A 25823-nucleotide genomic window follows, 5' to 3' on the forward strand; every position below is an offset into this window, starting at 1 on the left:
CCTCTGGTGAAACGAAGCATGCACCATTGACTGAGTAAAATAGCCATCTAATGTTTCCGCGACTCTAGAGAGTGATTTCTTATTCTTTGGGAACAAAGTCGTCTTGTTTATCCGGTTGTCATAAACTAATCCCTTCTTGTGAATTCGACTTCTGCGCTAGCTGGCACTCACAATTAAGTCTAATAGATTCGGTAGAGACCTAGTCGACCTCAGTCCTACGTCTAAACTACGCGATATATTATTCCAATGCGCAGAGCCTATTAGGAATATAGGAACTACACTACAACATTACGCTATGATATGGTATGTTCTGGTACGTTACGTTATGTCACGCTATGTTACGTTTTGTGCATTTGGGCAGCCCATTTGTAAAGGTCTCGTAGCCTGTGGTTAGAGAAGGGGCGAGAGAGTGCCATGGGGAGCGGTTTGAGGGTTGGGGGAGAGGAGGAGAAGACTGCGATAGATGTCCGGCCCGGGTGGTAGGGTGTCAAGAATATAGAAAAGCTGAGCTGGAGGGAAGGTTTTCCGTAAATGGAGAGAGCGCGAGGCAGATACCTATGGCTGCAGCAGTGATGGAAGAACAGGGCATAGGGGCAGGTGGTAAGACTGAGGGGGGAGCTGGCTAGGGAGAGGGGCAGAGGGTGCGATGAAGTGACTGGGGTGGTGGAGGCGGTCTGGGCCCAGGGGTGAGGCTAAAAGAAGAGGGGGGGCTTGGGAGCGGATTCTTTTGAAGTCTGATGCCGAGGCTCAGACAAATGGTGGTGTGCGAGCGGATTCCTTTGAAGTCTGATGCCGAGGCATGGTGTGGGATGTGACTGGTGATGTTGTGCACGCGCCTGAATCACATGAACTGTACGCGATCTGCAGCTAGGTAGACTTTTCGGACTGCTTACTATAATCTCGCCTAGTCAATCCCTACGGGATAGAATAGGCGAGACGTAAAAAACTGGGTAAGCTTAAGGCTCGCATTACTAGCCACCTCCCGGACCTGTGCGCTTGCCCATTTCCATTTGCCCTGTGTGAGCGGCGATGATAGGTCAGCCATCCATCTATCTTAGATTTTGGACACATCAACCCTACGATCTGCCTTCAGGTCCTTATATATGTGGGAGATCAATCCCCCAGAGAAGCCTGGGTCAAGCAGCAGTGCCACGGCCTTCGTCTCCTCAGGCGTATCTAGGAAAGTTGTCTATATTTTGTGAGTTGTGTGCAATATTTACGTGTATTGCAAAAAATGACCATCAACACTTGGAAACACTCCTTTGCATCCGAGAAGGAAAAGAAGGTCCAGTTGAGATATAGGTCCCCAGCTGTTGTGCATCCCCCTTTATGACACCTCGCGAGGTTAATGACAGACAGTATTTTATGGAAACCCTGGATCCATCGGAGAGGGAGTTGCCGAGCATATGGGGCCATGCGCATGACCAGGACAACCGTCCGTTCCCAGGCCCTTGACCTGACTAACTACAAACAGGCAATTCAGGGGAGTCCGGGAATCCATGTTCCTCAGAGGTCTGAGTTAATATTGGTCACCCTTCGCATCAGCTTTGATGTAAATGGCAAGGCTTTTTTACAGTCCAAGAAGAAGGCCAAATATTCAGCATTTTCAGCAATAGTTCAGGATGTTCCCGGGATGGCAGTGAAAAGGCGAGTTTTGAAAGGCTAAACTGGAGAAGGAGGTTTTCAGATTGTACTCCGTTATTTATGGATGAAGGTTTAGATGGTGGTGTCCTAACTGTCGTAGATTTTGGTTAGCCATTCTGTCTTGTGTTAAATTGGTCACGGCTAGAAGAATGATCTGCAGCTTCAGATGAATACCAAACAAATTCAAAACAATGGCATGTTAATGAGGTAATAGGAGTAAATAGCACTAAATGAATCATGAAAAGTAGGCACATTTATTATATTTGATTTGTGGATCAATATTTTATTTAAAACAAGAGCATGTGTTAGAGTATATCTTTAGGCTCGGAACGGGTGGGTGTTTCAGAGTAAGTGAAAATGATTGTGCACAAGAGAACTGTCTTATTGAAAGTGCATTCATCTTGAAAAGTGGGTGAGCCATACTGCTGCTGGTTGTGCATTATGCTAGGCAGGTTGCAAGGTTATATAATACAAATGTACATGTGTGAAGTTAATTTCATGCTTGACACAGGGTCAAACAAAACTTTGGGCCGGACTACTTGTTCATGAGCTCCATACTTGTTCATCATTGAGAACCATCTGAGAGCTTTTCACTCCCATTATACCTTTCTCTACTAGGTATACCCTAAAATATCTACCGATGAGCATCTCAACTTCCAGATGAATATATATTGATTATTAAAATAATCATTGCACTGCTGTACATTGCGACAGTATCTGCAGGTGCTCGCACTGTCCATGAGGAGGTACTCAACAGCTCTGATTTCAGTGAAGCCTTCAGGTCCTGGAGCTGCCCCTTCCCACTGATATATGTGGCCATCCTAAACAGGCAGCGTACGTATCTTACTTTGCCTAGCAGCTTGTCTGGCTCTCCTTTAAAGTCAGCCATCATAACAGCGAAGTAAGTATTAATGTGCCCAAATCCTCTGATGAGCTCTGTCTGGGACTGCTGCTATGGAGTTTAATGGTCTCCAAGTGTAACTGCAAGTTGCACTGCTTGCCCATTGAACATATTTTTTCTAGCGACTCATGAATATTGTAGATCCTGTCGCGCCTGAGGAGCGTGACGGGGACATATACCTGGTAGGCCTAGGGCCACTACACAGCATAATAACGGACACACACGCACTGGTTGCTGGTTGGGACCGGAAGTCTCGAGCGACCCCGGCCCTTTTATTTATAGCTCTCTGGCCACGCCTGGCCAGAGAGTGATACATCGTGCAGGGCATTTCCGGCAGGCCTCCTAGTGAAACCAACCACTAGAACGCTACAGATCCCATTAGGAGGTACTTATTCTTAACTTTGTATCTTGTAAAAATAAGCCTGACCTTGTTTCCTAGTTGAAATATGCTTCTGATCTGCAGTTCAACTTGTTTACTGCAAGCAACCACACCATTTGTATGCTATCCTTCCAGTTAGGTTGAAAAACCAATAGCTGTACAACCCTCGTGCACACTGATACTAACTAGGGAGGGTGATGGAGAGATAAGTAGGTATGTATGTATGCAGGCAGGCAAGGGGCAGACAGGCAGGCATCCCTCAAACACACTATGATTGTACTTGCCAACCTGACAAACACCTAGTCACAAATACTTGTAGGTGTAGCCACGCAGTGTAACTCTATGCATATGCTGTTAAGCATACCTTTAGACTAACACTTGGTTGGCTTTTATGGAGGAGTCCATTTTGCAAGATAAATTTTGCAGTCATTGTAGTGTTCTGTTTTACAAGGCATTTTCTTGAATTTTGTTCATTTGTTAATGGGACCGCCATATTTTTGTTTTAAATGCCTAGTTTACAGTTTTTACCCAGAGCTTTCTTGTGACTCAAGCATGCTTTGTTTACAGGACTTTTTAAAACTATGGCTGTTTTTATGACCACACCAGAGGGGTTTCTAATCTTGGAAATGCTCGGTGTGTCAATACCTGAGTTTTTCGTCAAAAAGAAGGCACTACTTTGGAGTCAGTAAATGCGCGCATTATTTTGCCCCTATTCAATTTGCAAGCCTCTAACTCTGAACTGTGCTAGAACGCCGTGGGGACTAAGAGCCATGCACACCCCAGATTAGCGTGCAATGGGCCAGATCATGTATCTATCTATCTATCCGATGGCTGCAATGTGGAAAACACATGGCGTACAGTTGGAGGTTCTTCTGTCCCTCAGTGTGTAAGTGAACCTGCATGAATGAAGTGCCGCAAACCGATGAAGCTGAGCCGTCATCACATCCGCAGCACGCCAAGACAAATAGAGATGCTTCCCTCAAATCTGTGTAATTGGGACCAGCAGCGGTTCCGCGTCGTACACTTGGGCTCCGTCGAACTGCTTCTCGACTCCGAGACTTTTACTTCGGTTGAAGTAGTTGAGTTCTCTGTGCTTGGCGAGCAGACAGAGGTATGTGACCTGCAAGCAGAAGCAGACATTTCAGACCACGTCATGCAAGAGCACAAGTGGCCTCCTCCGATGATTGCAAACTTGTGTTGTGTTGGAGGGAATAAGGGGGTTGATTTCCATTGGGAGCTAAGGCCTCTGAAAGCATAAGAGTTTACTTCCAGGCTGAGAGTTATGGTTCGTGGTTGCTCATTTTTCATGTAGAATTTGGACTTTTCAGGAAATATTAAATATTTTCTTAAATTGTTGGATACTAGCCGAATTTTCACACAGGATCGCCTGTGCCAGGATGCCTCTTTTTTGTTCCTCCAACAATAAAATTACTTCTGGAATCTTAGCTGCAGCAAGCTCCCAAAAATCTATGTATTATATGTGCTTAGGTTGCTTCGAGGTTTTTAGTGTAATATTTAATTTGAGAATATACTTTTACTTCGCAACTTTTTTGTGCATGTTTTCTCTAACAATACCTGTTGAGACATTGTTGCTTGTTAAACTGGTTTTTATCGTGTCTGTATTCTATACCGGTATTAGTGCTTAGACGCTAGTGGTCACAATCCCTTTATACATTTATTTCATTGCATCATTTAATTTCTTGCAGGAGAGAGCTTTCACCAAATTTTCCGGAATCTATTACCTTTAGATCTGTCCTTTTGGATGATCTTATCGCCTTTCTTGACTTTCTAGACTTTATAAACCTTTCTAATAGGAAGGCGAAGAGTTCTAGTTCAAAAAACTCCACTCCAGAAATCAATGCTGTTATCTTTAAGAGGATCTGACTAACGGCTAACAAGCATTGGCAAAGTCAATAGATCTCGCCTGCGCAAGAGCTACTGGCTTTGGCAATGTGCTTTAGCCAGATTGTACACCAGTGTGGCTGCTGTTCAGCATGGCTAAAGGTTAGTGGTGTGGAGTGGGATAGATTGGAATGGGGTAGATTGACGTAGTGTGGGGTAGAATGGAGTGGAGTGGATTGGGGCAGATTGGAATCGGGGAGTTGGGTAGATTCTTGTGGTAGATTGGGGTAGAGTAGGGTAGATTGGGGTGATGTGGGGAAGATTGGAGTGAAGTAGACTGGGTAAATTAGAGTGGGGTTGATTGGAGTGGGGTAGATAGGAGTTGGGTAGATTGGGGTAGAGTTTAGTGGGATATATTGGGGTAGAGTGGAGAGGGGTAGATTGGGTGGATTATAATGGGGTAGAAATGAATGGAGTAAATGTGGGTAGTTTGGATTGAAGTGGATTGGAGTGGGTGGATTGGAATGGGGTAGATTAGGCTGGATTGGGTAGAGTGGAGTGAAGTTGGATAGATTGGAGTCTAGTGAGGTAGATTGGGACAGAGTGGAGAGGTGTAGATGTAAGTGGAGTGTAATGGGGTAGATTGGGTGGATTAGAGTAGTGTAGATTGGAGTGAAGTGGGGTAGATTGAATTGGGGTAGATTGAAGAGGGTTGATTGTAGTGAGGTAGATTAGAGTGGAGTGGAGTAGATTGGGGTAGAATGGGTGGGGTATATTGGAGTGTGGTGGAGTGGCTTCGAGTGGAGTGGGGTAGATCTGGGTAGAGGGGTGTATGGTAGAGTGGAGTGGGGTAAATTGGAGTGGCCTGGGGTAGATTGGTGTGGGGTCAAATGGAGCTGGGTAGATTGTAGTGGGTTGGATTGGAGTACATTGGAGTGGGCTTGATTGGGGTATATTGCAGTGGAGTGGATCATACTGGCGTAGATTGGAGCAGAGTGGGGTAGATTTGAGTAAAGTGCAGTAGATTGGGGTTGCGTGGTGTAGATTGAAGTGGGGTGTGGTTGATTTGGTTAGATTGAGTGGAGTAGATTGGAGTGGGGTAGACCTGGCAAGATAGTAGCAAAGTGAGGTGATATAGGTTAGGGTACATTGGAGTGGGATAGATTGGAGTAAAGTAGGGTAGAGTGGAGTGGGGCATAGTGGAGAGGCCTAGAGTGCAGTGGCGTACTGTGTCGTGGAGGGAGGGAGTGAGTGGTGTAGATTGGATTGGTGTGGCGTGTCGCGAGTGTGTTAGAGTGGAGGGGCATAGAGTGGCATAGAGTGTAGCGGCATGTCTTAGAATAGAGTAGAGTGTCATAGAATAGAGTGGCATGACATAGTATGGAGTATGCATGGTGTGGTAGTGCACAGCCAGTACTGACAACACATTTTCAGTTAAAATGGCCATTACATTTGTGCCGAAATAGGTTTTACGAACCCAAACGATAATGTGTGCAAATGTCATCACCTAGTGTATTGATGTTTTTTGATAGTACTCAAATATTTGTTTCCACCACACTTCAGAATTGCAGAAATAATTGGCTCAATTTGTAATACTTCTGATATAAAATGAAACATCAGCAAAGTTCAGTTTTTTTTGTTGTGTGCCAAAAAAATAATAATTCTACACCCTTCTCCTCTTACATGGATACTCAGCAGGATTTTCACATACATATTCTATTTGTAGTCCGAGAAAAAATAAAACAAACACCAAGATCCCTGGAAGAGAGAGCCCGACATTTGACCTCTGTTTTGGAATGAACCGCAAATGTGACAAGATAAGAGCACAATTTAAAGGTCTGTTTACAGAAAACGAGTTTGTTGAAGATTACAGGAAACAAAGTTTGGGCAACGGGAGGGACACGCTCAAGCTGGACAGTCTAAAGAAAATAAGGCCAGCAAATAGAAAACCAGAAAATGTGAGTAACAACCCACATAGCCAATGGTAAGCAACGGAAGGAATGCATTCCCAGGTCTGCTTTCTTAATGTCCCCAATATGTCTTTAGCAAACTACACCGGCTTCGACCGAAAAAGGAAAGAAAAGAAAAATGTATTATCAGTTGCATCTTGCCCATTTACTTCTCTTCTCTCAGATCTCTTTGGATATTAAAGGAATGGGAAAAACATTCAGAACCTAATTTACAAAACGTGTTTATAAAAAGCTCTTACTTGTGCACTTCACTATAACAGACTTGTGATTTGCTTTTTGCAACCCAAGTTCCATTATGACTAGAGAAAGTTTGTAAGAATGACAAAAGTTCTTTAGTTTTAACGTTTTTGGTATGGGTGTGTGTGTAAATGTTGTCTATGGTAGTGTTGGGAGGGGACATTTTTACACAAACTCCGTTAAACAGCCTTAAGCATTTTTTGTTTTTTTGAAAATGTTGTGAATGGATATTCCTAACTTGAAAACACATCTGAAGTTTCTACTGCAAAACAAGTAGATGCTTTCCCAAGGTGGTAAAGGGTATGCAGTACTTCAGTATTTCATTTTGTTTGATTGGTTTCTAGTCCTAATGAGACATTTTATAGGTGTGGGCAAAATGTTACACATTCCAGTGTGCATCTGTGAAAAACGTAATCCTGCAGATTGTCCTCTGCTGATAAATCTATAGAGTTAGTATAGTGGAGTAACAGGAAGGTATTGCAAGAATGGCGTACTGAACTAGATATGGATATCACAGAGCAGCAATGGGTTTACTGCTGCGCAGGCACGAAATCCATCTCACAAAACAGCAGGCATCGTATAATACACCACACCCCCACTCATCTGTATGGATATGGTCTGGGGGAAGATGACAAATGCGAAAGATGCGGGATCACTGAAGCGAACCTTACACATCTTGCTTGAGACTGTCCCGAGATCCAGAATGTTTGGACTGCTGTGATTGCAACACTGCCGGACATAGCAAGAGCGAGGATTGCTGGGACCCCCCTAGTGGTCCTTCTGGGTTATGTCAAAGATTTCACATTGGGGAACGCGCAAGCTGCTGGCATTGGGCTTATTGATAGCAAAACGAAGGATAGCAAAGCGTTGGATGAAGGGCCCGATACCCAGACTTAAAGAACGGTACACTGACCTATCTTATTGCAATACACAATCCGATCATTTCAACGCTCTCATACCTATGCGTTGCAGACCCAAAGACATCTGGAGCCCATACCAGGCACACCTTAATCGCCAAGCTACAGCGGAAGAGGTGGGGGAATGGGGATTTGGGGGGCAGCCGACCAACGGGAGGCTTGCCCCCACGGGTAGTTGGGGCCGTGGGGGGGGGGGTTTAGGGGGCACCAGAGACTCGGAACGCTATTGGGCTGGTATGGGCTGGGGGGGTAGGCTTGGGCTGCTTTTGGGCTGGGGGCCTTTATATGCGGACATTTTGTGTCACTGGTCACCATTTTGGTGCAGTGACACAGCAGCCGACTCCAGGGCAGTGGGGGCACGAGTTTTTTGCCCGCCCTCCCGCCCTGGGTGAGTAGTTATTTGTGGGTTCCTCCCCGGGGGGGGGGGGGTTTGGTGGTACTTCGAAGGGGTTTTCTTGGAAGATGGTGCACGATCGATAGGTGGGTCGCTGGATCAGGTGCTGGTGCTGCTTTCTTCTTTGGCGCTTCCCTAGTTCAGAAAGGGGGGTAGTTGGGGGTAGTTGAGGAGGCCTGAGCTGTTTCTGTAGGGGGCGGGGGACACTGAGGTCATTTACAGTTGGTAGGCATGGGGGGTATTTGTTGCGGATGGGATGTTTTAAGATGTTGTATGATGTGGCAATGTTGGGGATCCGGTTAGGGGTGGGAGTGGGGGTCGTTAGGCATTCACATATTTAGCTAGGCCTAGTTTTGTTCGGCACAGGCCAAGGATTGGGGAATAGGCAGGGTGCACCTGATTCCAATAAAGCGGCCTTTATCACACAATTACGGTGTCTGTGGTCAGTGCCCCCCCACCCCTACTGGTGGGCCCCAAAGACATGATAGCACGGGGATTGGTTGGCTAAGTTTACCTCTGCCTTATTTTATTTTCATTGGATGGTTTTGGACGGGATGAATGGGGATGTACTGACGCCGGATTGGGCCATGAAGTATGATTACGCTGTGCCTAATGGTTGTATTGCTGATGGAAGGTTCTCCCTGTTTCTTACAACGAGATGCTTAAGTTTGACAACACAAGATCATTACCCTATTTTGCCTGTACTTGCAGATGGTCGTGTTAACTATATTGGGGTCGCTTATTCTTTGGACTGTAGAAATTAATGTAATAGCTCCCAGGAATAATGTTTGTAGATAAAACGAAAAATAAAGTAAATAAAAATAAAAGGATAGTGGAGTATCCTGAACAGATATGATCTGTGACCCTTGAACACTTTGTAGGAGGAAATCCACAGTGCATAGATTTCTGACTTTGATATGTGTGTGAACCAGTGATTGCTTGCATGTGCCTCTCTGGGTTTGTGGAGTCATCACTCCCACATGTTTGCTAAAGTGGCTGCAGTGGCTAATAGGACAGGTCCTCATTGAGCGGTCCACTGCTGTGGAAAGAATGCGCTTGGGGTTTATGTTTGTGTTGAGGCGTACCTGCCACAGGACTATAGAACATCTTGCCCTCTCACTACGCTCACCAGCAGACATTATATTGACATAGGAGTTAAGAAATGTATCATAATGTTTTTTGTTGTTGTTGTAAATAGCTCTTTATTGGCGTGTCTGCAAAGGCACAGGCATATATTAGGCTGCAACAATCTAAGCGGAGTTCAACAAGAGCATCAATATCGTAGAGGCTATACATGAGGTATACCTAACAGTCGAGTGTTCAGCCAAAACCAACAATTATTAATGATAACAGATTTGTTTTACTTTCATTGTCACTGCAGATAGCTCAACATAATCCAGCATAGTCCCCCTCCCCCTATCCATTTCTACCTCGATCCCAAGGTCCCAGAATGAAGACTCTGCGTTCTGCACAACTAAGCAGGCATGGTGGTCAAAAAACTCCATAAGCATAACATTCTGGGTCCCCCACACCATGTGCTAGTCTTTTCCATTATTAACCAAAACCCATACACAGATCGACCGCTACGCGACGCAACCTCCCTGTTTCGTTCATGGTGGCATGTTGCTTGACTTAGCCTGCAGTGGCAGTAATAGTGTATCCCATTGTGTATTAGGGGTCCTCTTCCACGTTTGTTGGTTTATACAGATAAGTGTGTTGATTTTGGCGGTACTCTGGATACCATCTTGAAATTGAAGAAGCGACCCGACCTTTCCAGCCCATTGTGACGATCCTCTCTCCCAAAAGTAGGGCCAAGTCTAGGAATCTATTTTTTTGCTTGCACTTCGCCGGACTTACGAACTTTCCCAACAAACACCCCTCTACAATCATGTTCAAGGATCTACCAATGAGGTCTGCCAGCATGTCTAGATTCGCTCTCCAATATACTTGGATATGTGCACAGTTCCACACCATATAGAAAAAGACTGCCTCCTCACATTTGGGATATGCCGACAGGAGTCCAGGATACATCCTAGCTAGTTGTGCCGGTGATAAGTATGTGCAGTGGAGAGGATTGAGCTGCGTGTACTTGAATCAGGAATTTCTGTTCACCATCTTGGTGTACTCTATGATAGCAGCACATTCCTTGTCAGGTATAGCTCTGTGTTTTTTTCTGTTCCCATTTTAACTTCAGTGTGATCGTGGGTTTGTAAAATTTGAGAGCCAAAGCCTTGTGCATGTAGGTCACAACTCATGTGTTAGTAAGGTGTATAATGCCTCATCGTTATTGGGCTAGGTGATTCCTATCCCCCAAATTGGCATCCAGTGCCAGTTGCAAGGCTCTATATATCAGCAACTGACAACCCGCACAGTCCCTAGTCTGTTGTGAGAGCTTTGAGTGGAAGGAGCTCGCCTTCATAATATAAGTCCCCCATAGTGATGACCCTGAACTGTCGCAGGCCCGCCTAGTGTGTTTAGTAGTTACGTATGCCAGCGCCGGCACTCCCAGATACTTAAAAGTGATAGGTTCCAGCCTTTTGGGCCCTCAAAGAAAGGTCGGTGTTCTGTGAGCGGGGCGACACAGCGGGAACAAACAGGACTTGCCCCAATGGACATTAGCCCTGGTCCTCCTGCCACGATCACACAGCGCCTGGTGAGGTAAAGAAATTAGTTTTGTTTTGCGTCGTGGCATGCAGTTTCGCAGGGTAAATCAAGCCATTGGTGATACCCAGATCCCTCAGTGCTCTCTTAGGGCCTAAGAATCAGTCACTGTTTTTGCATCTGGGTAGTACAATCAGGAAAAATGTGGATTTTGTGACCCTCTAACTCCCTAGGGCCATGAGTGTGTGGCCATTGTAATATGTTGTCTCAGTTTAGATACTTCAAGAACTGGGCCACCATTGGTCGCAGAGAGCCCTCGGGAGCAGCAGGTGGGAGCACCACCTTGAGTAGTCAGTCTTCTAGAAACAGTTCAGTCAACGGGCCCTCCGCTCACTCCAACAGTTATTACAGCGGGAGCGATCCTCCATGTCCTCCTCTTGGTCCTGTAGCAGACGAAGAACTCTGCGCATACTGTCCAATTGTTGCGGTAGCACCGAGACTGTCGGCCTCATGGTGATGATAGCAGATTCAGCCTACTCCACTCTCTCAGAAAGTTTTCTATGATCTGCCCTGAGGAGACCCAGGTCTTTCGCTTCTGTTCTGGTGCCATCCGAGACTCCTTGGCCGCCTGTAATATGGTGCTTCTATTGTCCTCCTTAGCACCGTATATTTGCACCCCATATATGTGGCCTCGGGGGCCTGGGTCAACTCCCTGCGGTTACCACTGTGTGCCCCTTTCATAGACCGTTTCCCATGTCCATAAGCCCCCCTGGGGTACAGAGCACTACCAAAGGGCAGTTTGTGGGATGGCTCTACTAAAATTATTCAGAGCAACCTTGATTTTTCTGCAGTGAGTTGCGGTAGCCGCACCGAGGCCAGTGATGCACCGCCAGGAGGCCTTAGCACAGCCTAGATGCTAGAGCCGGGCTAATGGGGGTAGAGGGAACCCAAGCAGCTCGGGAATAGACCTTCGAGTTTCCCTGGAGGGGGTCGCACAAGCTTTAGTAATGGACTTGACAACCCTGGTGCCTAAAATTGAAGTTGCCTGGGAGCAGGCCACAGGAAGTTGCCATCTTCACTGTCATTTGCCCCCACCAGCAGTCGTCAGGCATCCAGCTCACGTATGCCAGCGCCGGCACTACCTTTAGTGGAGTGTCGGGGGAGTATGGGACATGCGTTCCTGCCTGTTTCAGATATAAGCTCCACCAGGTTTTGATTGTTCGAAGTGTTCTGGTATAAGGCACCCCAAACTTGGTGCCTAGGTATAGTGTACTAAGGAGGCTCCGATCACCTAGGAGGTGTATTATGTCATGTCGAGTCGACTGCCTGCGAGTCTGCTATGCAGACCAGCTGCGCGGCCACGTAGCAAATTTCCGGGGTCGGCGCTCTCATACCAGAGCTAAGGGATTCATGCATTTTTCTATAGAGAGCAGTTGTCTCTGGTTGCCCCATGTTAGGTCTGAAAAGGTAGACTTTGGGTCCCTAAAGAAGGTCCGCGGCAGAATGAGGAGAAATTCCATAAAGCGATATAGCCGTCTGGGGAGGACAATCATCTTGAGTGTGGCCACTCGGCCCAGTGGGTAGAGTGGAAGGCGCAGCCAAAAGGGGGTCGAGCCTCAAATGGCAGCCACACATCTCCCTAAGCTACTATCCTGCAAATCGTGCTCTGTATGGTAGATGTGCACTCCCAGATACTTAAAAGTGATGGGTTCCAGCCTTTTGGGCCCTCAAAGAAATGTCGGCGTTCTGTGAGCGGGGCGACACAGCGGGAACAAACAGGACTTGCCCCAATGGACATTTTGCCCTGACACTAACTTCCCTGAAGTCCTCAAGTATTTCCACAAGGCGGGGGAAAGAGACCACCGGGGCCCTGAGGAACAGCAATGCATCATCCAAATACCAGGCTGAACCATGATACGTCTCTCCTATCCTTAGTCTCCATTCCCCTATCCCGCAGAAGAAATACCAAGGGTTCCAGAACCAGCACAAACAGAATGGGGGGCAGCGTGCAGCCCTTTTGGGTACGGTTGTCATTTGTCGAGAAACACCTTCCCGGAGCGGACTCACTCGGGGATTTAGATAATAACTGTATCCACCTCAACATATTGCCCCTGATTCAGAGAGTCTGCCGGACTGCAAATAAATATTACCACAAAAGGCCTTCTTAATGTCGAGAGGCAACAAATGGGGTTCCAGAGCGAAGGCCTAGCAGGTCCATTATAGGAAATAGTCGGTGAAGGTTCAGATGTGTGTTCTGGCCCAGAACAAAGCCACATTTATCTGGCTATATCAAACCCAGTAGGTACAGAAGCAATCGGTTTGTGAGATTCTTCCCTAGTACAGTTGGGAGACATGGTAGTGGTCTGTAGGATTTGACATGAAGTGGGTCTCTGCCCCGTTTTGGTAATATCATCACAGTGGCTTCCTTCGTGGATTCCGGCAGTCCCCCCGCTGGAATGCACTTATATGTATGGTATGCAGGTGATTTGTAAGTGTGACTCTGTAGGCAGTATAGAACTTAGCGAGGAGCCGGTCTACACCTGGTGTTTTGCTTGTTGCTAACTGATCTATTGCCAGTTTGATTTCTTCTAACTCCAAATCAGCATTTAGAGCCCTTGATTTTGCTGCAGTGAGTTGCGGCAGCCGCACCGAGGCCAGGAAGTGATCTATGTGGGCATGGTGGGGAGTACTGTCTGCTGCGTACAAAACTCTTTTAAATACGACACAAAACCCTCATTTTTGTTTTCCTGCGCTGTGACTATCCATGCACCGGGTGTTCGTAGGGTCCCAATTGGATTTTGAAGGGGCAGAAGACTGCCTTCTCTGTCTCCTTCCCCATGCTGATGTGGGAGGTTTCCCTATGTATGCATCTGAGGCACTCTATTGAACTGCAGTGCGCTTTAGCTAGTTTGACCTATGTGACTGATCCCGCACCACTACGTTTTTGAGATCCCGGATTTGTCCCTCAGCCTGCATCATCTCAGTCATTAAAGTCTTCCTAGTGCCATAGATGGTCTTGACGCAGATGCCCCCTATCACGGCTTTAAAGGCATCCCATTCGACATTTGTATGTATGTCCGTACCCTTGTTAGTCTGGAAGTATTCTTGTATTGTCTCACCCACAGTGGCCCTGAAGTTGGTCCAGTGATGCTTCTGGTGGCATGCACATGTTGGCACCGCCGCTCGTGGGTGACTGAGGGTAGACGTCAGAAGAATGGGATTTCATCAAAGACAGTTCAATATAAATATTTGGTATGTAGATGGTGGATATTAAATCGGGATAGCCCATAAGTCTGTCTAATCTTCTGTAGAGCCTGTAAACATCCAAATAGTAGGAGAATTTGCAGGGCTCTGGATGGGTTTCCCTCCATAGATCCACCAGCCCCCACTGGTCCGCCCACCATCTGAACCTTATGTCAGGGGCACGAAGGGAGTGGTGGCAACGAGCAGTCCATGTCAATATCTAGTACAAGGTTGTACTCTTCTCCCCCCACAGCATATGTGTATCAATAGTTATGTGAAGGTGCAGGGATAAGGTGTCCAGGAAGTGTCCCTGTCTGATAGCAGAAACATATAAGTTCGAAATGAAGAAGGACTGCCCATCGAGGGTGGCATCCTCTGGTACTGTAGGGTATAGTGATCAGAGCAAACATGGTGCGAATGGGCTCACCCCCCACCAACAGTAGGATAGGATGGCTTCCCCGATTGTGCAGGCATCTCATGGCAGGCGGGTCATCGTGCTCCACCTGCAACCGACCCATAGACATTATAGCAAGACAATAGCAGTTCCGGGGGTGACATGGGTAACCCGTAATGGAGACACACGTCGACCAGTTGATGACGTATCAGATTCTTCCTCTGCAATCTCAATGTTGTGAGCCCTCTGCACACCGAGAGACCCTCTCTGAGTCCATATATCAGAGTCCAGCGTTGCATGTTCTGCCACTGCCCGCTCCTTCGTTGGGACCCCAGTGGCAGCCACGTGCATCTTCGTTCATGCCCTGGTCCACGAGGTGTCCTGGCCCGAACCCTCCCACCCCCTCATGTGCAGTAGCCATCATAGCCCTGGTCCTCCTGCCACGATCACACAGCGCATGGTGAGGTAAAGAAATTAGTTTTGTTTTGCGTCGTGGCAAGCAGTTTCGCAGGGTAAATCAAGCCATTGGTGATACCCAGATCCCTCAGTGCTCTCTTAGGGCCTAAGAATCAGTCACTGTTTTTGTATCTGGGTAGTACAATCAGGAAAAATGTGGATTTTGTGACCCTCTAACTCCCTAGGGCCATGAGTGTGTGGCCATTGTAATATGTTGTCTCAGTTTAGATACTTCAAGAACTAGGCCACCATTGGTCGCAGAGAGCCCTCGGGAGCAGCAGGTGGGAGCACCACCTTGAGTAGTCAGTCTTCTAGAAACAGTTCAGTCGACGGGCCCTCCGCTCACTCCAACAGTTATTACAGCGGGAGCGATCCTCCATGTCCTCCTCTTGGTCCTGTAGCAGACGAAGAACTCTGCACATACTGTCCAATTGTTGCGGTAGCACCGAGACTGTCGGCCTCATCGTGATGATAGCAGATTCAGCCTGCTCCACTCTCTCAGAAAGTTTTCTATGATCTGCCCTGAGGAGACCCAGGTCTTTCGCTTCTGTTCTGGTGCCATCCGAGACTCCTTGGCCGCCTGTAATATGGTGCTTCTATTGTCCTCCTTAGCACCGTATATTTGCACCCCATATATGTGGCCTCGGGTGCCTGGGTCAACTCCCTGCGGTTACCACTGTGTGCCCCTTTCATAGACCGTTTCCCATGTCCATAAGCCCCCCTGGGGTACAGAGCACTACCAAAGGGCAGTTTGTGGGATGGCTCTACTAAAATTATTCAGAGCAACCTTGATTTTTCTGCAGTGAGTTGCGGTAGCCGCACCGAGGCCAGTGATGCACCGCCAGGAGGCCTTAGCACAGCCTAGATGCTAGAGCCGGGTTAATGGGGGTAGAGGTGACCCAAGCAGCTCGGGAATAGACCTTCGAGTTTCCCTGGAGGGGGTCGCACAAGCTTTAGTAATGGACTTGACAACCCTGGTGCCTAAAATTGAAGTTGCCTGGGAGCAGGCCACAGGAAGTTGCCATCTTCACTGTCATTTGCCCCCACCAGCAGTCGTCAGGCATCCAGCTCATCTCCTCTGAAAGGGTGTGATACCTCCGGCAGCGTCCAGGACCCTTCCAATGTCCCCAGCCCAGGAACAGAGAGTTGGGGAGCAGCGTCCAGTCCCAGCGCCTTGCTGTTGCAGCAGTAGGTCCAAAGGGCGTGCCACAGGTCTGGTGAGTGCGAACTGCCCAACCGTACACCGGTCCCTGCACAGGCATCCCAGACCAATAAGGCCCGGCGCAGGCCCGCAGCAAATTTTCAGGGGTCCTCACCCCTGTGACTGTTGTATGGCCTCAAGTCTCGCAACCCCCAGCTGAGAGGCCTATGCAAGCCACACCGGGTTCAGAATCCGGCGAGGTGTTCCAATGGCTCTGGTCAAGTAGGCCATCTGGACCCCTTAAGACTCCTGCCTAGGCAGTCCATCCTCCCCTCCGGCTCAACCACTCCAAATGGCTCGAGGAGGCAGAATTTGCGAGTGGTGGGAGTCACACAGTTTGTGACCTATTTGTGAGGGAGGGCTGCTTGGTCAGATCTCCCAGTGGCGAAGGTGGCGAAGGATCGTGCAGGATTGTTGGGACAGCAGAGAGCACTTGGATCAAGCGTCCACCATCTTACCTGTACGGCACCATGTTTGAGTGCACAGTACCCTTCAATACAGGCAACGACCTGTGCATGGTGCATAATATAATTAATTGAATTTGATAATGCATGGTTTTTTACTTAAACCTTTAAAAAGAAGAGTGTCTTCCTGATCTGGAAGTATTGTGAGAGTCAGTGAAGAGTGGTGAGATCCAAATGTTGACCGCATTGAGTGCATGCTTTGCCTTTTCATTGTAGATGCCTATAATAGTTTGTGATTTTTAGGTCACAAACTATTATAGGCATAGAAAGTTACATTTCTATGAGTTAATGCAAATGTACTTACATTTAATGGCCCATTATGCTTGAGTACGTAGAATTACCCAAAAATGAAAGAAAAAAGCGACCGGTCCTTTAAGGTAATTCTACATTTTCTGTAAATGTATTGTGTATTGTTAAAGCAGGTGGCTTTATGACAAATGAAGTTGGTTAAATTGGCATACGGCTAACTTACAGAATGAAGTAGCCTTTACAGCTAGAGCGGTCGACCTCGAAGCTGGGGAACCGAGGTAGTGTCTCGGCAGGGACGCTCAACATCCTGTGATTCTGGGCAAATCACTTAATATCCCTATGCCTAACAAAAAAAAATGTGTCCACCTGTACCGAAACTGGTGCTCATGTGAAGTGCTCTGATACCTTTGGGTCGAGTTCGCGCTATATAAAACGCAAAAAAAAAGAAATGAAAGTCGGAGAATATAGATGGTGAATAAATGAGATGAAAGAAAGGAGTCTTAGCTCAGCGGATATTTGTTAGGTTGGTCTTCTGGCTTTGTAAGAGAGGAGCAAAGAGTTAAGTATGTCTTTCATAGAAGCAGATAGTATTTTATAATCATTTACTTTACAAAGCAGCAAGTGATGTCATCTCACAGGAGCTCACAGAAACGTTGTTTTCAATGTGGTCTTCTGAATTGCTAGTAATAACATTAACGCAACTCTTCAATTGTATGTCCTACAGATCAGTGGGGAAGCTCAAGAGCTATTGTCTGTCCGATATGGCCCAGTCCGCGCTGCCCGAATCTTGCCAATGCCACAAATAGGTAGGTACCTGGTATACATTATCAGAAAAACTGTTTTCTTGATGCCATTTAATGTTAATAAAATACTTGGCTATCGAAGCAAATCATACTGCTCAACTGTATGGCTTGTACAAAATGTAATGTCAAACATATATTGTAAAAATGTGCAACCTGCATTTATTTTTCTTGAGCAAGTTCTTCTGCAATAAGCTTTGCAAAAAGTTTTTAAATATGGTTGCACTTTGTTATGGTCAAGGTATTTATAAAGCGCCTGGTACACCAGAGGTTTCTTGGCAGTAAGAGACTAAAAGGCCGAAACGGAACAATGATTGAAGCTCACTGGTTAAAAATGTATGTTTTAAGAGATTGCCTGAAATAGTTCAATGATGATTGACTTTCGAGTGCTAATTTAGTCCAGGTTTTAGCAGTTACAATAGATAAAGCTCTATCTTCATTTGCTATTTTACAAACTTGGGGCAGCTGTAGGAGAAATATTTTGGCAGGCAGGTTGTATGGACGAGTGTCAGTGTCTTAAAGACAATCCTTTAATGAACAGGTACCGATGAAGTTTCCTCAAAATCGTGCAAACTGACTGTTTTCATAGAACGCTTGGAAGACGCACAGCCAAGTTCTGTATCAATTGGAGACGTGAAATGCTTTTCTTTGGGGCTGATAATAAGAGAGCATTTCCATAATCAATTCAGGATTGAATCAGTGCGTTGACCACATGAATTCTAAGGTCTTTTTTCTAGAAAAGGCAAAATAATGTGCAGTGTTGTCAATTTAAAGGAGCAAGTTTTGCTGATTCACGAGACCTGGGATGCAAGTCCCATGGTGGATTTGATACAAAAAAATGAGATTAAGTATACCAGCAGAGGCAGGAGGAGCAGGACCCATAATTTCAGGTCATAGAATGTCATCTTATCGGCCGTGTCGAGGCAGCGGGCATTCGGGGCTCTGCCTTGGCCTGGCTCTCTTCTTTCTTAGAGGGCCGGACTCAGGCCGTCCATCTGGACGGCTTTTCGGCCGATCCCTGCCTGATCTCCAGCGGGGTTCCTCAGGGCTCTGCTCTTTCCCCCCTCCTTTTCAACCTATACATTCCACCCCCTCATCCAGGCTCTACAAAACATGGAGGTAACAGTTTACAATTACGCAGATGACCTGCAGCTTATCTTTAATCTCTCTTCTTCCCCCGATTCCAGCACTAACCTCTGCTCTGTCCTTACCTTCATATTTGACTGGATGAATTCCAACCAGCTCAAATTGAACCCGGACAAGACGGAGCTGTTACTCACCGGTAATCTTCCCAGTCCTTGGTCCCCTGCATTTTGGCCCCCTGTCCTCAGTTCCCCTCCCTCCCCGTCTGCCAAAGTAAAAACCTTAGGGATCCTAGTCAGTCAAGATCTGACTCTGCGCCCACAGATAAGCGCGGTTGTTTCATCTTGTTTTTTATCTTTACGTATCATCCGGAAAATCTCCCGCTTCTTTTCGATGGAGGCCCTCAAGCTCATTGTCATGGCCATGATCACCTCCCGCCTTGACTATGGCAATGGGCTCTATGTAGGAATCCCGGCATACGAGCTCCGGCGCCTACAGCTCATTCAGAACCAGGCTGCACACCTGATACATCAGCTTCCTAAGTACCATCACGTCACTCCCCTCCTCAAATCCCTTCACTGGCTCCCCATCTCCCAACGCTCCCTTTTTAAGCTAGGTTGCATCACTTTTATGGCTCTCGCAGGCACTGCCCCTGGCTTTGTCAGATCCAAAGTCCAGCCCTATCTCCCAAAAAGAAACCTTCGTTCTTCCTCCCTTATCCTCTTGGTAGTCCCTCGCTTCAAGAGGAAAAAACACGGTGGCCTTCGTTTTTCCACTCTTGCCCCTACTTTCTGGAATAGCCTTCCCTTTCCTATTCGGTCCATAACTAACTATATAACTATAACTTCTGGAAAACTCTCAAAACGTATCTTTTTTCTTTGGCCTTCTCTTTACCTTAATCCCTCTCTTCTCTTACCCTTTCTGCCTCCTTCTTTTTCTGTTGTCTGAACTCTGGGTAAAGCGCCATGAAACCGCTGGGTGTTAGTGCGCTCAATAAATGCCTTTCAACTTCAACTTCATCTACAGTTAATTTTGGGGATGTCCACTCTGTTTTTGTGATGTTGAGTTTATTGACATCCTTCACTCGGTGACCGACAGACTATCAAAATAGTTTGTCCTATTGTTGGGGCTTGAGTGAGGTACATGCCAAAAATGAATTGTGTTTCATTAACATATATGAACACTTTTATTTCCATTTGGTGCAGTAGATGTGCCAAAGGATACAGGTAAGTGTTAAATAGTAAAGGTGGCAAACTAGATCCCTGCGTGATGCTGCAATAATCTTCTCTGGGTTGAGAAGAGAATGGAGCAAAGTTTTAGCTTGTTGATGGTTGGAAAAATATTTTGGCAAGGACAGGGCTATGTCGTTAATTCCAGTTTCTATAAGTTTAGTGATAAGGATATTTAATAGATACTTCTAGCTGCTGTTAGACATGGCCTTCTTAGGGGAAATTATTCCAAAATATTTTGCTTTTTTCTCCTAATCTTTGCAGACTCTTTCTGTATAACTTTAGGAAACTAAGCACCTTCCCCCTGTACGGCAGAGGGAAGGTGTGCGTGCCTGCCTCACCCATATTGGGCTGTGGCTGTGGATGCGATGGGGTTTTGGTGCCATACCCCCATGCACCCTGTAAACAGGTACACCACATACCCATCCACTACAACTTTATCTCAAGACCTCAATGACAACTCATTCCACATTACTACCACCCCACTCCGTAACGTCGCCAATTTATTCACCCTCCCTCCTCACCCTGTACCATCTCCTCCTCCCTCCCCCGTTACAGCTACTCCCAACAACTCCCCTCAGCATAACAGCCCCACCTTTACCCCCTCGGCTCCCAACACTGACTCCACACATACCACTCACCCTGCTCTAAATATTTCACCCTCCCCCTTACCTCTACTCCCAGTGCCTCACATCAGCCTAATAGCCCCACTCTCACCCCCTCGGTTCCCTGCATAGACACCCAGCACCCCCTCCAAACCACTCACCCTGCTCTCCAGATCTCACTCTCCCCCCACTCCATTACTTACAGCTCCTCCCATGGGCCCATCAACCCTACACTTACCCTCTTGGCGCCTGACACAGCCGTATCTAAAGAAACAACTTCACTCTCCCCCCCACTCCATTACTTACAGCTCCTCCCATGGACCCATCTCCCCTACACTTACCCCCTTGGCGCCTAACACAGCCATATCTATAGAAACTACTTCACCGTCCATTCCCTCTGTCCACACATCCAATAACGAAACGATCACGCCAGGCACCAGACTTGACCTGATATTATCAGCCCTTCAACAAGTCAAATCTGACATCCAAACCCTTCACAACCTTATCCTACAACAATCGAAGTCCACGGGCACTAAACAGGATTACAGTCCGTTACCACACCCCAAGATTTATAGTCTCTTACAACGCCTCCCTGCAAGCGCCCAAGCTCATGGGTATCCACGATGGAGAACAGTCCCTCACCCTAATGCCATATCCCGCCCTATCAGGGGATTAAACACTCTATCGGACTTAGACCTGGGAACACTCCTCCGATCTTATGAGCTACCCGACCCTCCACTTAACGGGGGACTTCCAGTTAGCCCTCAAGCAGCCTCCCGAATTCACTCTATTCCGATCAACTCACATTGAACCTCCAGACTCAATTCCAGAGGCATTGTGGAAAATAACCTCACTAGAATCCCCATCACAGTCGAACCCACCACAGCAATCACCCAACCACGTGTAAGCTGCATCCTCCTTAACTGTAGGTCCGTCTCCAAACATGCATCTGATATAGCTGACCTTCTTATCTCGAACGAACCTGAAATTATGATCCTGACAGAAACTGGGCTAAATGAAACTTCTACTCCCATCATGAACATTCTGCTACCCCCTAACTATGACATCACCAGACTAGACAGAACCGACAGACCAGGCGGTGGGGTTGCCTGCATACACCAGATCAGCCTAACAGTGACCAACTCCAATGCCCCCGCTATATCATCCTGCGTATACCTATGCTCAAACATTGCCAACAACAACAAACAAATATGCTCTCTACACTCCTTCTACCATCCTCCGGGAGATAAACTCACTTTCATAGAACACTTCATGGACATTCTTGCATCTAATGACAACAAACATATTAAGCAAATTTTCTTAGGGGATTTTAACCTTCACTGGGACGACCAGAACGACCCTGGGGTAAACAACCTCAAAGCCTTCCTCTCTGATCTCAATTTCAACCAAATATGCAATAGCCTATGCAACAGCCCTACGCACAACAAGGGTGCAACTCTCGACCTAATTATCTCCAAAGCGGACTTCACACAGCTAGACTCGATATACTCCCTTGCGGCTGGTCTGACCATCATATCATCTCGTTCCATATCCTGGAAACCATTAAACGACTCCCCTCACAACCCCTTAGAACTAAGATATGGAAGAGAAACCTGAAAAACGTTGGATCTGACCTTACAGCCTTAGCCAGCTCAAACCCTCTCCGTCCCCCGGAAGACCTGACCGATGTACAAGGACTGACAAATCACTACTTCCATTCCATGAACAACCTTCTAGACAAAATGGCCCCACTGCAACTGAAAATAATATCATCAAAAGACTCAATACCATGGTATGATGGGAGGCTAAATGACGACAGACGCTCATTCAGAGCAATTGAACGACGCTGGAGAGACACACCCTCAACAGACCTCCTCAAACCTCTAATAACATCCAGAAACGCCTATTTTAGAAAGATCAGAAAATCCCAAACCGATGTCTTCAGGTCTCAACTAGACCTAGCCAAGAACCGTCCCAAGAAGCTATTCGACCTTATCAAAGCCCAAACTAAAAGCCTACCTAATGTCCTGATCGCCAGCCCATCCTCTCTTCCCAACTGTGATGAATTTGCCTCCTTCTTCGCCTCTAAGACAGAATCCATTAAATCCGACCTACTTAAGGACCTAATATCCATCTCAGACTTGAAAAAGAGCCCATCACTGCCCCTGGTTGGTGCCCTAGGGAATGTCCTCCCATTATTTAATCTTAAAAACAACGCAACTTGGTCCCACTTTGACATTTACTGTGAAGACTCCATATTAAAGACGCTAAACACGCTGAAGCCCTCCAATCACTTCACTGACCCGCTACCGGCGAACTACCTAAAAGACTTCATGCCCCTCTTACTACCCAGCTGGACCAAGATCATTAACACATCCCTCCTTCAAGGTTCCAGTCCAGACATCCTGAAAACTGGACAGGTCTCACCTATCCTAAAGAAAACCACTGTAGACCCTTCAGATCTAAATAACTATCGTCCGATATCGAACATCAATATGTTAGCCAAACTCCTAGAAAAATGCGTTAACATTCAGCTGAATAGTCACATTGATCGATTCAACTTGTTGAACCAATTTCAATCAGGCTTCAGAGCAGGTCACAGCACCGAATCAGCCATGACACATGCATTAGATGACGCTCTCAAAATCCTAGACCAAAATGAAACCTGCCTTTTAATCCTACTGGACCTATCATCAGCTTTCGACACCGTCAAACACGACAACCTGCTGGATCTCCTGAAACACAGAATGGGATTGTCTGGAAATGTATTTAACTGGTTCGCCTCCTTCCTCCAGAATAGATCCCAAAGATTCAAGGCCTATCAATCCTTGTCCAACCCAATGCCAGTCACATTAGGAGTCCCACAATGCTCAACCCTATCACCCACCTTGTTCAACCTGTTCATGGAACCTCTTACTGATCTTCTCAGCCTCACCAAGATACACTTCCACATGTATGCAGACGACACCCAAATTTACATAAAGATACACTCACTAGAGGACATCAAATCGCTCAACACCACTCTACAAAAAACCCAAACATGGCTGGCCGAAAACCATCTGAAACTTAGCTCACTCAAAACGGAATTCCTCTTAATCGCCCCCCCAAACAAAACTCACACGATCCTGGACTGGATGAAGCACCTCACAGCTCTTAATGGTCAACCGCTCATAGTCGACTCAGCGAAATCTCTAGGGGTAACGCTAGACAAGAACTTAAAGATGCAGAAACACATTAGCGCCTCAACAAAAGGAGCCAACTTCCACTTCAAGACCCTGCGAAAACTGAAACACTTTCTTCCCGCACACGATTTCAAACAAGCAGTTCAAACCCTAGTTATTGCTCACGTGGAATATGGTGCATTAACACTATGCGGCCTTCCTAGGTCATTGACTGCTCCTCTAAGAGCTACGATCAACTCAGCTGCAAGACTCATCACAGGTTCTAAGAGAAACGCTCACATTTCCCCAGACCTGAGAGCACTCAACTGGCTACAGTTTGAAGCCAGAATTCACCTAAAAATCGCTTGCATGACACACAAAGCCCTCTACCACAACGCCCCACAATACCTAGCTCAGAAACTGGTGCTCTCTGCGGGCAGCAGAGCCTCCAGGAGTGCCAAGACTCTTCTCCTACAACCTCCACGATTTGCCAAGAAAAAAACTTATAACCGGTCCTTCTCGGGTATGGCTCCGAGGATATGGCACTCCTTACCCAGTGCAACAAGAATGAACCCTTCCACTGCCTCCTTCAAAAGAGAAGTGAAAGCCATCCTCATGGCTAAATTCACTTGAACTCTGTCTATCCATCATTATTCATTTTTCCTATTATGTTGTTCTTCGTATATTATATCTTGCCTTCTAATTATGACCTGTAAAGCGCTCTGATACTCGCAAGAGTCTTGTTCGCGCTATATAAAACCTTCTAAATACATAAATAAATAATGGGACGTAGCATTGAGTGTGCCACCCGCCGGATAGCTGGAAACCCTTTATCGGGTCTGCCATGGCAGGCCTGCCGGCGCCATTGCGCCCCCTACCTACGTTGGCATTACTTACGCCTTGGACATCCCAGAGTGGTTCGTCCCCTATCTTGAGGGCATCCCCGTACGCACAGGGAAGCCCTGACAGGCACCAGGGGTGGTGGTTGGCTGAAGGCTGGGCAGGCACATATGGATGTTTTCTGCCTGGGTAGTGAGGAGCCCTTCCCAATGGGACTTCCCTTGCCTTAGATTTTGGCTCTACCAATGGATACTACTGGGGAATTACGAAACCTCTGGAGTAGCCACTGGGCCCTCCGCACAGCCTCAGCGTCAGTCTCTGCGTCAAAACTCTGGGGAAATGCGTGTGCCTTCCTACACAGTTTAGAAAGAGGCGCTGATGCTCTGTTCTAGAACATGAGCTGGTCTGCCAATGCAGACTGAGGCGTGTGCATCGGCCCTGATGCTGATTCGGATACGTGTCCCACATGCCGTGGCAGGTTGAAGGATGCACCCCGGTACCTATGGTACGGTGGATAGGTGCCCGGCCTGCCATCGTGGGCTGATGAGCGTATACCCGCAACCCCGGTGTTCTAACCTGCGCGTCAGGCCTGCCAGTGCAGGCCTGTGTCTGCATCCATGGTGCTAGTAGCAAGTTGCCCGGTCTGCTGTCTCGGGCCGGGAGTGCATAACGATACCAGTGAGGTGGTCCACCCATGTCTGGCTGGGCTGAGTAGGGTGGTGTGTGCTCAGGCAAGTCATGTGCTGTCCTGTCCTTGCCGCATGAATGTTGGGGAATGGCGCAGTGGACCAGCCTCATGATGTGGATTCCAAGTTTCAAACCCTTTCTATTGGTAAAGGGGGTATATTGTGCAGTACACGTTTATAGTTATTTATACAATATTACATTGTCTCAGGCCACGTGGGCAACGTAAAAACATAGTATAATGACATCATATCCTCAGCTACACAAATGTCTTGTTAATATTCTTATTATCCTAAATATGTTAGAGCTACATGTATTACCCTTGTGCACATGTTCATGTGATGTTGTAGGCGTGGAGCATGTAATCTTGTCTGATCATTGTATATAAACTTTCACTTTGCATTTTCATTACTATAAACAAGTGCAGCAACTAACTGGCACTCTTTCCTGGGGTTCTCCCTTTTATTCTACCTCATTTGTACTGTTTTACATATATCTTACGTTTTTTGTCTGTCAGATGAGGGGGGGG

At 46.9% G+C, this 25823-nt stretch overlaps 1 protein-coding gene across 3 annotated transcripts in view; it reads left to right on the forward strand.

The window, feature by feature from the left end:
• BCAS3 (BCAS3 microtubule associated cell migration factor) overlaps positions 1-25823 on the forward strand; it is a 4343716-nt gene that overhangs the window by 269515 nt on the left and 4048378 nt on the right. For all 3 annotated transcript variants that reach the window (XM_078679810.1, XM_078679809.1, XM_078679811.1), the window contains exon 6: positions 17617-17698. In XM_078679810.1, the coding sequence (XP_078535936.1) occupies positions 17617-17698 (82 nt within the window). The remainder of the gene's footprint in view (positions 1-17616; positions 17699-25823) is intronic.

Source organism: Lissotriton helveticus, chromosome 3_1 (genome assembly GCF_964261635.1).
Source record: "Lissotriton helveticus chromosome 3_1, aLisHel1.1, whole genome shotgun sequence".
NCBI lineage: Eukaryota > Metazoa > Chordata > Amphibia > Caudata > Salamandridae > Lissotriton > Lissotriton helveticus.